Source organism: Sitophilus oryzae, unplaced genomic scaffold, assembly GCF_002938485.1.
Source record: "Sitophilus oryzae breed Bouriz unplaced genomic scaffold, Soryzae_2.0 scaffold_980_pilon_pilon, whole genome shotgun sequence".
Taxonomy (NCBI): Eukaryota; Metazoa; Arthropoda; class Insecta; order Coleoptera; family Curculionidae; genus Sitophilus; species Sitophilus oryzae.
In genome coordinates this window covers 1,025,795-1,041,091 of record NW_022147617.1, presented here as the reverse complement: position 1 = coordinate 1,041,091, position 15,297 = coordinate 1,025,795, and the positions used below count along the sequence as shown (strand labels likewise).

The window sequence follows — 15,297 nt, the reverse complement described above, 5'->3', positions numbered from 1 at the left end:
GCCAAAAGAAACCTTCCTTATTCTCATATACAAATCAAATCATAAATCTAAGGAAACATAAACAAAATAAGATGTTAGTATTCAAGTCTTATCTTTGTATACAATATTATTAGTAAATTTTTTTTGGGGAGCACACAAGATACTTGGAACTATATGCAAATTGTCAAAAGGTATTCTAGATAATTATAGTTTCTAACTAGCCAGCGTTTGTGTTACACAGTTTTGCAATAATTGAACTATTATTGTCAGTATGGGAAAAGGAAAAGCGTATTCTAGTGATATTCGTCAGCGAATTCTAGATTTCTACAACCAAGGTATCAAACAGAGTGTAATTTCTGAAAGACTTGAAATTCCAAAAAGCGCGGTGTCACGTATTATTAAAAAATATAAAGTGTATGGTCACGTAATTCCGGGAAAAAGCATTGGAATACCTAGAGCTACAAATGCCCGCATGGATAAAATAATTGCAACTGTGTAGTATAATAATCCTTTTTTATCGTCTTGAAAAATTTACAAAAAATAAAAGAAACTGAACCTTGCAATATTTCGGCAAGAACGATAAGGAGACGATTACTGGGTACTGGACTCAAAAGCTGCAGACCCGCCAAAAAAACATTACTAAGAAAAAAAACATCAAGTTACGGTTACAATTTGCCACAGACCACATCGATTGTCATAATCTTCGATTGGACTGTGCAAGATTGGAAAAAGGTGTTATTCAGTGACGAGTCCAAATGTAATCTGTTTTCTAGTGATGGTATTGTACATGTTAGGCGACCAAAGGGCAAAAGACTAGAAAGAAAATATGTTAGACCGACAGTGAAGCATGGAGGTGGTAACGTAATGGTGTGGGGCTGCTTTTCTTGGTATGGCGTTGGGCCTCTTCCAGTGGCAGTGGAAGGAAAGGAAGTAAGGAATGGTAGGAAAAATGGACAGGTTCATGTATTCTTCGTTCAACTATTCGTATTATTCGTTCAACTATTCGTATTATTCGTTCAACTATTCGTATTCACATTCTTCGTTCAACTATTTAAATGTAGGTCAAACGTTGACTAATTAACTTATCTAACAGAGAGCGCTAATTCGAATAATTCAAAGTCAAAGAAAAGTGAAAAAAATATTTGATTTTTATTCATTTTATCATTAGGCACATCGATAGGAGACTAGGCGTCTTGGTGGAGTCCGATCTCGGAATATACAGGGTGGTCCGAACTGTATTCCGGAAACTTCGGCAGCATATTCTTCAGATAAAAATAAGTAAAAAAGTTCGTATAAATGTATGTCCTAAAATGCTTAGTATCGGAGATACAGGGTGTGGAAGTTTTATTTTTATTTCGATTTTTTCCAAATAATTTCTGAAGTGACGTCAATATTTGGATGAAAATTGGTGGATGGGTGTTTTTTGACATGAGAAATTTGATTTTGATGTCAATATGACTCCCATTTGTAGGTGGCGCCACCTACATGTGTTTTAATTGTTCTGAAGAGTAATAACTTTTCGTCGGTACCTGTATAAAACTACTGAGTAAAAAAATATACATTTACGACTTTTTTTACATAAAAAAGGTCTCTTGGTAAAAATAGCTACGAGTAATGGTTCTCGAGGTATTTGGAATCGAAATTATCAATACCTGTCATCATTGACATAAATTAAACATGTTGACTAAATAGTTATTAGACTGAAATCATAAATTTGAAATCTTTTTGTGTCAAAAGTTCAAAAGAAACTGTTTGATCATCATTTTTTCTCAGAAAAACATATGATTCATTTAAAAAAATTAAAATTTATTATTTCAGTTAAATTTCTATACTCAACGTGTGCTTATTTTTTGTCAATAACGTATGTATTGACTATTTCCATTCTAAATATCTTGAGAACTGTTGCCCGTTGCGATTTTTACCAAGAGACATTTTTATATGTATAAAAAGTCATGGAAATGTATATTTTTTTAGTCAGTGGTTTTATACAGGTACGGTCGAAAAGTTATTACTCTTCAAAACAGTTCAAACACATGTAGATGGCGCCCCCTACAAATAGGAGTAATTTTCACATCAAAATCAAATTTCTCGTGTCACAAAACTCCCTGATACTAATTTTGATCCAAATATTGACTTTACTTCAGAAATTATTTGGAAAAAATCGAAATAAAAATGAAACTTCTACACCCTGTATCTCCGAAACTAAGCCTTTTAGGACATACATTTATACGAACTTTTTTACTTATTTTTATCTGCAGAATATGCTGCCGAAGTTTCCGGAATACCGTTCAGACCACCCTGTATATTTATATCATATTATGTTAAAAGTTCTGTAAAGAAAGTGTTTAATGCATTTATGTAAAATTGTTTGATGTGTAAAAATTAAAATAATATTATGTTAAAACTTATAATATTATAGGATCAGTTGAAAAGAAGAGTTTTGTAAAAGAAAAATATTTTGTAATATGGCGAAAAAAGCTGCTATAATTTTTCGTTATTTATAGCTTCATTATTTCAGTTTACTAAACTGTAAAAAAAATATTTAAAATAATAGAAATTGATCCATACCTAATAGTAATCTACAATGAATAAAATTAGTTTAAGTATTTTTTTGTCGAAATTTAAAATGTCAACTTATGACTTACAGAACGTGGATAACGTATGAGGTGGCAACACTGCATTCTCCCCAGGCATTATAAACAAATTTCTCGAAACTGAACAAATGACGCTCAAAAGTTTTTCAATATTTTCCGGAAAATGTCAAGAACAATATAAAATTTTGAACATTTATTTTCGCAAAATAAACTCATGAGCATGTTTCTATCGGGGGTCAAACTATACTACCAGTTAAAATTTCTGCACTTATTTCTAGGAAACCCTGTATAAAATAAGAAAGAATACTGGGGAGATGTAAACTAGATGAAATAAATTTCGGCATAATTCGGTAGAAAGTTATTCATATTTTTCTTGCTTATTCAAACTTCTGGTCTTTATTACTACAATGCATTCACATTATAACAACTTGGAGATAAAAAAGAAAATATAAAATACTAACGAAAGAAAAAAGTCTACACCTCAAGTTCAGGATAGTGGGCATCCTTAGAACAGCAACTGTCCTGGACGAAGTCCACATTTCTGAACAAAAAGAAGACCATGTAATTGAATGTTAACTGGTACACATGAAATTTCAGTTAAGATAGGCTTAATATATAAAGATAAAAGATACAAGACTTAATAATAAAATAAGCAACACGTTTTTTATTATACTTACAAATAATGATCGTGGCGATGGCTTCGATGTGGACTTTTTTTTGTTCTGCGGTCAAATTCAAGAGACTGGTTGAAATACTCTTTAGATTTTACTTCATCAAGTACAGCAGCTAACACAGGAAACTGAAAAAAATCACAAAAATTTTTATTAACAACCTCACCCTAACTACTTCTTTAACGTTTATCAATATCTTACAATTAACAGTTCGGAAATTTCTAAAAATTATTACTCATTTAGATAACCAAATCTAGGGCGATGGTTAAATTGTAAAACCGCTGCAGATATTCAAATCTCCGTAAATATAACCGTTGACTGAAAGAATTGGGAAGATACGCAACCTAATGGATGAATTCGTGACAAGGCTGATTTGATTTCCACTTACGTCTCAAGTGCTGTACGGTGGAGACACCAATGGTTCTGCGGTCAACGCATAAACCACGTATTTTCTCTAATTCGGCCAGCGAAGGCATTTCGAAGATGGTGTAGAACTGAAAGCGACAGTGTTGCCATGTTAAAATGTGTAATATCTGTAATACGTTTGACGAAAATATCTTTGGATGAAAAATCCACGTTTATGTATTGAAAATGTATTCTTGTTAAACATAGAATAAAGAAAAAAATGGAAATTCTTTTATAGGCAATGAATATGTCGTATGATCTAAAAAAGTCGTTTAGTTGGCTTGGAATTGTTGACATTTACCATAATATCTTACATATAAAATAACAGCAATCTTCATTTCCAAGCCAGCTCTGATGCCGAAAAAATAAAAACAGGCGTCCTTTGGAGTTTGGTCTTCGTTCTTCGTAATCTTCTTCATCACTCTGAGAACCTGAGCCTTTTATGTCTTGAAGTCTAGGTGTAACATATTAACTTCAAAGCATTTTAGACAGTTATTATGTTAGGTAATATTAGTTAATTTATGTTAGGTACCAATGCATCATTACGAATACTATTATTTGTAAAAGTGTTATGTTTTTGTCCAGATAAGCAGCAATTGTCATTACATATTCTTTACATTCGGCTAAAAGATTCCAACACATAGATTTTTTTATGATCTCTTGCTAAACTTGACGAAACACTCACTTTTTTATATTTCATTTTTTTAAAGAATAAATGAACTATTTTACAAATAGATCAGAAGGGGGCCTGCAGAGGCCGGAGCCCGGCTGGTAATCGCCACTCTGACATATGGCCAGTCCGAATCTGGGTACACATAACGTGCTTCATTGTTCCGTCATCTTCTATACAGAGAGTCGGCATTCGGCGTCATCTACAAGTCTCCCCTTACAAAGCCCATTCTCTGTAGGTGTGATCGCAGCCGGTAGTGGCCCCTGAATACTGCAGTGACCCGTGTATACTGCAGTGACTGCAGTGTATACTGACGTGCTCCATTCCTGACATTCTCCTGTTCTGTGATTGGACGGCCCTACTAGGATTTTCTTGGCATTTTCCATTCCGGAACTGTTCCATTCCAGTCCTGAAACGTCGTACCCCTAACCCATTCAAAAAGCCTGTCTCTTGCGAGATTTTTTGGAATGCTAAGTGTCGGTTCTGGGCTCACGAATAGCGAACCTGCACCTGTTTTGGCGAGGGAATCAGCACTTCGTTTCCTTCTAGGCCGACATGTCCCGGTATCCATGTTAACCATACTTTGTTCTCATATCTTCATAAATTGAGTAGTTTCCTACCATGAAGAATCGGCATAGACGTGCCTTTCGTTGCCCCAAACGCTTTCAACGCGGCTTGACTATCCGAAAATATGATTGTTGTTTTCCCGGTGTATTGCTGTTCTACCAACAGATGCACACAGGTTTCAATAGCAAATAAGCTTAGCTTGGATAATTGTGGTGTGTTTTCCAAGACTGTGGTAGATCTCAGTCTTTGGACTACTGCAGTAAATTCCTGGGCCAGGTCCTTTTTGGGTTCTTCGATCCGTCCTTGTACGAACACATTTCCGCGTGTAATAAACCGTTTCTCGACTTATCCCATTCGTCTCTCATTAGGAAACAAGACGTTGTAGGTGCCTATCAAAAGTGACCGATGGTGCGAGACTATTCCCAGAATCTCATCCGATTGCGTAATTCATTTACTAGTCGGTTTTGTATGAACTTGATTGTTCCTTGACGGTCTCGTGCCGTATTTAGAAATCTATATCTGTAGCCCATCTTACCTCTCTTTCCAAAAAAATTGAAGAGGATAGTCAGGTAAGTGTAGGTAAGTCAGGGTAAGGGTAGGGTTTTTATAGCTTTTGACGGCGTGGAATGAGAGGCAACAGTTACCGCTAAGCATGCTTGTCGTTGTAATTTCGATAATTTATTCTTTGCCGTTGTTTGGTTGGCTTTCTGTCACCAGGCATCTGCACCATATGTGATTATGACCGCGCCTTTAGTAACATCGAATATTTGTGACCTTAAATCATTTAAATTTGCAGGACAAACTGTTTTCTTAGAATATTTCTTCTATATTGATATTATAATATTTACGTGTTGAACACATATACCTTAGCATACGAGGCCTTGGGACTTAAGCTGAACATCGATAAAACTAAAATCATGTGCACTCCCCCGGAAGATCACAAAAGGAGGCCGGGTGGATAACTCAAAAGGTACAAGAATATTTTCCACGAAAACTTAAAAAAAAGGGGATTAACATGCAGAATGAGTGGGAAGAAGTAGCTCACAATAGAACAGAATGGAGAAGAATTGTAAACTCAGTTAACAGCGACAACCAAAAAGTAAAGAGGCAACAAAGCAATGAGATTTTTGAACGTCCGGGGTGCGGTAGACAGATAACATCCCGTATCGGGCTTTTCAGTCACAGAAAAGCTCATGAAACAAAACACCTTGGGTGACCATCTTATGATATTATGATGCGTGTCAAACACTCGTCAGCGAGTAATGGCAGTATGTATGTATGTAGTATAATATTTAATAAATGTATAATTACAAAATTAGTAATAATAGATCAATATAATGTTTACGTCTCTGTTAAAGCGCATGTTATGTAACACAATTCGAAAAAAATACATACGAAAAAAAAATAGAATCCTATATCCAAAAATAGTTTTATACTTATAATTTTATATTAGACCCAGTAGGTCAACTCAGCCTTAAATGAGTACTTGGGATTCACAATCCTGACGTAATAATAGGCTGTTGAAGCGTAGAGTGCCAGCCACATTACTTTCCTTGTATACCGAACGGCTCTAGCATGGCAAGCTGTAGGTACCTTGCTACTCCCAAGGCGTTAAACGCTATATACGGGAGCTATTATTATATTATTATATTGGACCCAATAACTTCTTTAATAAATGTACTTTTTCGATCCATTCTATTTAGATCTATAAACGATCTTAAGACGTAATTTGTAACGTAGAGAAATACATCGTTTAAAAAGAGCTTGTTGAGTTCCCATTTTATTAGTGGCGCAGTCGGTAGGATAACTGAAATTGATAAGCATCGTGCTATCAATTTTTATTTAAACGATGTTATCATTATTTTTTAAAGATTGATCAGTTATCGGATGGTGATTAAACTGTAGGGGTATCAAGGAAGTCTATCGATTCATCACCACCAAATCACGGAGATTGGCGTTGGTCAATCAATATACCTTTATCGCAGGGACAAGCAGCCTGATTGATTTTTGAACTACATCGTCAAGACAGCAGCTGGTTCTTATATGTAGAAGAAATGGTTAAACAACTCGCCTTACAGTAATTGCAATTAATCAATGTCAGATTTAGATCAATTTATTAATAATTTAAGTAAATTTGTTAAATATCTAGGGAATAAAATCAAACATAATGGCTCAGTTTAAATCTAAATATTTAAGCTGCGTTCCAGAATCAGCCTAGTCCAATAGTGAGTGATAACCGCATACACTTGTTTCTAACTTATGCCCTTTATCCGTACGGTGCATCCAAGTTACTAGATGACAACTTGGAGATGAAGAAAAAAAGAAGAATGATAGGAACCTAAAACACTACTTTGCAGCCTAGAACTAGAGTCGCTCAGGATTGTGGGCTTTGTCCAGAACAGGTGCGGAGGTAGCCAACAGCAACCCAATGCAACACCCTTAGCCGAGTAACAATACATAAAAGAATAGTTAATATTGAGGTAAATTATAGAAGAAAAAAAACGAAGAAATATCGACATAGCCCGATACAGAGTGTTAATGCACATACTAGTTTTTATTTGCGCCTTGATGTAATAAGTAATATTTTTTGTAAGCCAGCTTCGAAAAAAACATTTCTTTCTTCAAAAAGTATGACCCGTTCTTTACAAAAAAATATAGTAAATACTAAATGGATCATTTCACGAAAAAAAATCGGTCGTCGTTGGAGTTGGAAAATATTTCTACTAATATTTATGTTGGGGTGGGGGTAGTGTTCATCCTTATCGCACTTTTTCTTGATTTTTGTAAAAGTCAAATGTTGAAGGGAATACACTTAATTTAATAATAGTACGAAAATAAATAGGTATCCCAAATCTTATTCAAATTGGAATAATTGTTCTTAAAATGTCATATAAAATGTGTTTATTTTTTTATTTTTAAGTTTGATGCCGTCTAATAGACAAACGACTTTTGTATACCGGGTGGGTCTCAAATATTTTTGGTCGCTTCCTGTTTCACCGGAAATGACCACAACTTTTAATTTTTTAATGGCACTCTCTCTGTTTCAAATGGTAACATGCGGTTAAAAAAATTGAGATATGATTAAAAATACGATTTGAGCATCTTTTAACCGGCCAGGAAGACACGAAAAGCATTAGATTATTTCGAAGGCTCATTGATTAAAAAATTAGAGTTTGTAACACAGCCAGACTCTAGAGGGTAGGCACCCGTCTCGATTTTGATCCAAAAGTCCCGCGTCCCCACGCAAAGCCCTAATGTCCCGATTTTTAAGTGTTTAATAGCCACGTTTTCATTAAACAATTTTTTTTAATTAAAATATATTGATACTCTGTTTAATGAATATTCGATAATAAAAACTTGCGTAAAGGAAATTGGCTAAAAAGAATATAAAAATTAGAAATAAAAAATAAAGTATTTTTAAAACTAGAGTAAATTATATGCCTTCATTGTTTAAGGTTGTTATTTATATATTTCCACGTATGATGTTGAAGTAGACAGACGCTAGAAATAGATGTTCACTTAAGCTCATTAGAACGGAATTTCAAATCTCATTTAATTTTAATATATCGCATACAGGAATTTATTAAAAATGACTTATTAGTCATTTTCTCTTATTGGCTCTTATTATTACAGCAACAAAACAAATAAAAATATATTCAATATACAATTACAGTTGGAGGTTGGAATCTTTGGTGTTACAACAGCAAAATAAAACCCTAATTCACCGCAATACACCAAAACACTTTGCTTTTAGCACTGGATGCTCGTTTCGCTAACCATAAATTTGAAGCTAACCATCGGTTTTCATCATCTGCTGATGATGCTAAGCTGGTTAATGAAACGCGCGTCCAGTGTTAAAATTAAAGTGTTTAATGGAAATTAGCGCACTTGTAGGTGTTAAGGCCTTTTTTATGCTTATGTATACAAAGTATGTTATATTTTAAAGTGTTTTAGTGTATTGTAGTGAATTAGTGTTTTATTTTGCCAAAAAATGTTCACTTAAAAATAATTAAATAAACTAATAAAGCCAATTAAGATCGGATTATACAGCTGAAACCTTTGATTTTATTTAGGTTTTGTTCTAGTTGTTTTAGATTTAATTGATTGTTTACTAATTTTGTTTTCAATTATTCATTTTTTATTTTTACATAATTATTTATAAATTTCGAATAGTTTTTGTATCCGATGGGTAAACATCCTAATAATGTACCCAAAATCCAATGGGTCCATAAAATTTTACATTTAAGAAAAAGGTTGCACTAGTGCTGTCCCGATTTTTTAAATACAAAAGGTGGCAACTCTAGAGTCTAGATTGAAATTTAAAACACGATTTATTTCAAGCGAAAATATCAAAAGTTGACATATTATATGTCATTCTATTCAGAGTGTCATTTTTAATCGAATAAAGTAAAAATATACCGAGGGTGTTATTTAAAAATCAAAAGTTGTAGTCATTTCCGGTGAAACAGGAAGTGACCGTAAACAATTGAATACGCCAATCAATCAATTCATGTCATATGTAGGTATACTACTAATAAATACTTTTTATTAATAATAATTAAATATAAATAATTATTAAATTTAAATAAATAATAGGTAATGTATTATAACATTAAATACTAATTCTCGTTTTTTATCTGAAAGAATAAAAAAGTTACAGGGGGTGAGCCACTTTTGAGGCGCACCCGGTACAGACGATGCATCTTTATAAGCTCTAACGGTATCATATTAAATTGTTTTGGTCCAAGATAATCAGTAGGTATGTTGTGTATCTGTTCTTCCTGGTTTAGGCAATTGGACAATATCTTTATTTCGCGTTCCACAGGGATTATCTAATTTTGACGTTCTTTTACATTTGTGTTAATTAAAATAAGTTTTTTGTATTCAAGATCTTATTTCAACCTTCAGCTGAATTTCGCTTAATAGACTCGATTTAAAGTATTATTAATTTCGTAGCTCCATCTACGGTAACGTGGATGAAGCAAGCATATTATTAATTTGATCATTTTCTTTGAATAAATTTGATGATTATTTTCAGCTTCAGAAAACTTTGGTTTCTGGTGAGACTATATATCGTTAGAAAACTTTCTTCTGGAGTTTACTTCCTGTGGAAGGGAGCGGGAGTGTAACGTTTTAATTTTGACTCTATTAAATTAAAATATATCTTCAACATCAATCGGTTTGATCAACATTATCATATTACCTATACAGAGTCCGGCATAGTGTGTCGGGCATCTCTAGCTCCTAGAATAAAAAAAACTTGAGTTTAAGTGGATCGGGATGATTATTTTTAAATGAAACACACTGTATACAGTGGCGGATACACCGGGAGGGGGGAACTTTGGAGGCTCAAGCCTTAGTTCAGTCAAGCAATACGATATTACTAATTTACTTTGTCACACTAGCTCTAGCCCAAATGGGTAAAATTTTCCCTGTAAATTAAAAAATATTCGATATACGTAGGTAACTAAGTAATAATACAGATAAGTATCTAATTAACAAATTTGCTTGACGACCGTTTCTAATCTCTGCCGAAACAGGGAGATAGACGAACTTATACACAGTCTGGATAGTGCTAGACGAGAGAAGTGGATGAAAACAACCGAAGTAAGTTGGGAGGCGGAAAAGGACCACTCCGTGAAAATATAGCAATCGATCCTAATAAAGTAGCATCCCACATTGTCATGACATCTAAAGGAAAAAATCACCGAGAAACCACCACTCGTAATAAAAAAGATCTTAGATCCCTCAAAGCTACCTGCACTGCCAATTCAATCTATTCGAAGGACTTCACGGTTGATGAGATTTCCGAGGCGATATCCGCTGTGAAACCCGAAAAATCTCCGGGTTTTGATGGGATTCATCCTGAATTTCTCATTCATGCTGGTAGGTTTACAAAACTATGGCTGGCAAGATTTTTCACTGCTATAATGAAGTCCGGTAACTTTCCGGCCAAGCTCAAACATGGAAAAATCATAGCAATTCTAAAACCAGGCAAACCGACAGATCTCCCACAAAGCTATCGACCAATCGCTCTGTTAAGTTCTTTGTACAAACTTTTTGAACGAGTACTGTATAACCGACTGAGTCCCATTGTATTTGCCAACATTCCTATAGAACAAGCAGGATTCCGACCCAATCGAAGTTGCTCGGACCAAGTTATGTCTTTGACCTCATACATCCAAGCAGGTTTTCAGAGAAAGGACAAAATCTCCACAGTGTTCAAAGACCTCTCTGCAACTTACGACACTGTTTGGCGCCACGGACTACTTTACAAACTAATTAGAATAGTACCATGTTTGAGGATCATTAAACTAATTGATAGTTATGATTGGTGGCAGAGGTTTCCGGGTTGTTATGGGGGAGAAAATAAGTAAGCAGAAAATACTAAATAATGGATTACCGCAGGGATCGGTATTAGCACCCTTGCTTTTCAGCCTGTATATAGCCGACATACCAAAAACGATATGTAGAAAGTTCGGATATACCGATGACTGGGTTATAGCCACCGGACATAGGTCAATGGAAGTTACTGAGCAAGTCTTAACATCTAATTTGTCAGTACTAGCGGAGTATTTTCGCAAGTGGCGGCTTAAACCAAACGTTTGTCAAACAGAGGCTTCTTGTTTTCACCTCAATAACAGAGTGGCAAATAGGGAACTTGAAGTATTCTTTGAGGGAAGACGGCTCCATCTCACCAAGGTTGCTGCAACAATACGCACACGGAATACAAAAGCTATGCGGCACCACCTGGGGATCATCTGCGGCCACTCTAAGAACATCAGCCTTGAGCCTCGTGTACTCAACGGCCGAATACTGTTCGCCTGTCTGGTTGAATAGTGCCCATGTCAACAAAGTGGATGTCCAGATGAATATCACAATACAAATCATCTCAGGGGCTATACGAACTACGCCCACATACTGGTTGCCTGTTTTATATATTTATATATATATATATATATATATATATATATATATATATATATATATATATATATATATATATATATATATATATATATATATATATATATATATATATATATATATATATATATATATATATATATATATATATATATATATATATATATATATATATATATATATATATATAAGTAACATGGAGGTATGTTACTTATGGAGAACTTGAGGAGAAAACAGGCTTTACATAGAGAACACAAGAAAATATTGCTAAACCGGGAACTACCAGTACATTGTGACATAACGGATCTAAATATTAATAGACTCCGCTCAAGAAAGCCACTACTCTCATCAAAAACACTTGGGAATACTGACGAGAATGCAGAGTTCAACGTATATGACGCATGGATGAACGAATGGATGGAAAACGCTCCACCACAAAGTCGGGATTTTACATGTATTTCAGCAGTTCCTCCTGGTTTTGAGCAGCCTCGAAAAATATGGGTAACTCTAAACAGGCTGAGAACCGAACATGGCAGGTGCATGGATTCTCTCTATAAATGGTGAAAGGCCACCACTCCGGTATGTAATTGTGGAGCTCTACGACAAACTGTTCGACATATTAGAGAAGAATGCGCTTTAACAGCATATGAGGGAGATTTTGGAGATTTCCTGAAAGCGACATCACGTGCGATTGATTATATAAAAAGACTAGATGTTTGTTTGTGACAAGTTTGTTTTGTACTATATTTTAAATTTTCATTTTTTACATTTTGTGTTTGACATGTCCAATTTTTGTTCGTATTCTTATTATTAGTATATTTACAGCTGTGATAATAACATGTGATTTTATGTGTACTAGAGCCATACGCTAAATATAAATCTCTGCCGAAGAATATCTCTGCTGTAAATTTCGCAATCGCCGTTTATACTGTTATTTAACGAATTAATCGGGTATCTTGTTTGATTATTGATATAATATTTTTGGGTTTTGAGAAGAATGCGAATTTCATTAGAAGGATTTTCACCAACGGCAAGAAGGTAATTGCGGACGGACCATTATAAAAGCCGCAGTTTATACCAGGTGCGTCTCGAAAGTGGCTCACCACTACAACGTTTTTATTTTTTCAGATAAAAAACGAGATTTTGTATGTTAGTATATGACATAAATTAGGACTGATAGGCGTATTCAAGAAGGACTTATTGTAATAACACGATATGCCATAAATCCATAGTTCTGAATTATTAGACTTTGCAGACTTGAAAAAATGTGTAAATTTAATAAATTAATACATATATATATATTATATATATATATATATATATATATATATATATATATATATATATATATATATATATATATATATATATATATATATATATATATATATATATATATATATATATATATATATATATATATATATATATATATATATATATTTAATTAATTATTAATAAATATAAATTTGAAGACGTTCTAGAGATAGTTTAGTTTAACTGGCTAAGTATTTATCTAACAAGTTTGTTGGATAAAAGACAAGAAAAACACTATTCACTATAGTTAATAAAACTGATTTCTGGTTGAGTGGCTTATAATGTTATTACAATAAGCCCTTTGAGATGAACCGCCATTTAAAAATAGACATATTTCTTTAAATTCAAAACATTCATTTTTAAGACACTCTGTATACAGAAATAAAATTATTGATTTTTAAAATATGATTCGCAAAAGTAGGGAGAGGGAAATCAGGCGACGACCAGAGATAATACGTCGGGTTTTTCTTATTACCGATTCTGAACCGTCCTAGAACTGCGATACACATGCGCAGAAGGAAATATGGAGACATTATTTCATTAGCGCATGCACGGCTGAGTTCTAGGACGGTTCAGAATCGGTAATAATAAGAACCCCAACAAAGCTAATAGTTGTAAGATTATTAGCTTTTAGACCACTATTCGAGACGCATTGATGTTATTTTTGGTTCTTGAGTTTTGTGACAAAGAATGTTATTAAAGGTATTATTAAATAATTAAAATGTTACCTTGAGGTAACATTTTAATTATTAAATATTATGAAAGTGCGCGTTCAGGGAACACAGCGGCTGACCGACCGCTGGGTATTTTACTCAGCGGCTGACTGTTTTTGCGTGTAAAAAGAGACCGTTTAGGGAAACCGCTTACTCAGCCACTCAGCCGCTGACCGTCCCTGAACGTGCCCAAAGACTAGCAGTTATTCAAGACTATCAGTTTCAATCATAGATATTTGCACATGTATAAACGAACCTCTTTTCTTCAGGACGTCTCATTTACGTGATTAAGCGTATTGATAATTTGATAAGTATTAAATGTAGAACATATTTGACTTAAAAACTAAATTTATGACATAATCTGAGTGTAAGACATTATTTTATTTTAGGGTTTTTCTTTCTTCTTATGTTGTGATCCAATTTATTTGACTTTCTTGAACACGTACCTAACATATCGGAATTGTACGAAACTAGGCTTGACCGGTTTTTACAATTCTTATAATTACTGTTATTTATCGTGTCTATCGGAGGTGGAAGAAAAGAGGCATAGTTTCCAAAAAAATATACTACGTCCATAAGAGTTACAAAGCTGTGACAGTTATATATCCAACTACACTGTCATGCCGTAGAATTGAATTGTAAGCAAGGAGGAGTTACATCACCACAATTTCTGTGAACCTCCGAACTCCTCCAATATCCGTTCCCATCAACGTACTCCCCTCAGGGTTTAAAATAAACTAAATTAAAATTTTTCAGGTTATAAAATAAACTTGTATAAATGTACTTTTTCATTCTACTTAAATCTATTGTAATATTAAGCATTTTATATAGAGCGATTCACAGCGATGGCACGTTAGGCGTTTATGGAGAACCGGTGATAGTGAAGTGGTAGCATCTTTTTTATTTTAAATGGAACACCCAGTATTTTATTACATTTTTGGAAACTACTTGGATCTCATAATTTTTCTATTAAACTATCCTATACCTATCTCTAATAGTTTTTAAGATAAAATATAAAACCTGTGTAAAATGGGCAAAAACATGGCGTGATGGTGAATAAGCCATTACCATAATTGGTAATATCATGAATTATACATTTTTAAAGTTGATATCTGGATTAGGAAGTTAACGAATGAGGATATATTTGAACTGTCTAAATAAACCGATGGAATATTACATAGGGAAAGCAAAAAATATTTTTTATTTCCGTTTGTTATAAAATTGCTCAAATCCTCGCTCAAATCTTTGTTATTTTAAGTTGAACCCTATGTATATTATTTAAAAAATCAGGAGATTAATAAAATTGCCTTTCAACGATATATCTTGTTCCTATACCTAAGATGAAAGAGACAAGCAAGGCTCATCAATGCCATTCATAGGCCCTGGGCCCAGAACCCTACTGCGGCTTTGTAAAGGCAGTCGCGGGAATAGCCACGGAACGATCGGTGGCCAAC

At 34.0% G+C, this 15,297-nt stretch overlaps 1 protein-coding gene across 6 annotated transcripts in view; it reads right to left on the bottom strand.

The window, feature by feature from the left end:
- Positions 1–15,297, bottom strand: part of LOC115891279 — a 152,381-nt gene that overhangs the window by 31,513 nt on the left and 105,571 nt on the right. For all 6 annotated transcript variants that reach the window (XM_030911723.1, XM_030911724.1, XM_030911725.1 and 3 more), the window contains one exon: positions 3,251–3,372. In XM_030911723.1, coding sequence (XP_030767583.1) covers positions 3,251–3,372 — 122 coding nt within the window. The remainder of the gene's footprint in view (positions 1–3,250; positions 3,373–15,297) is intronic.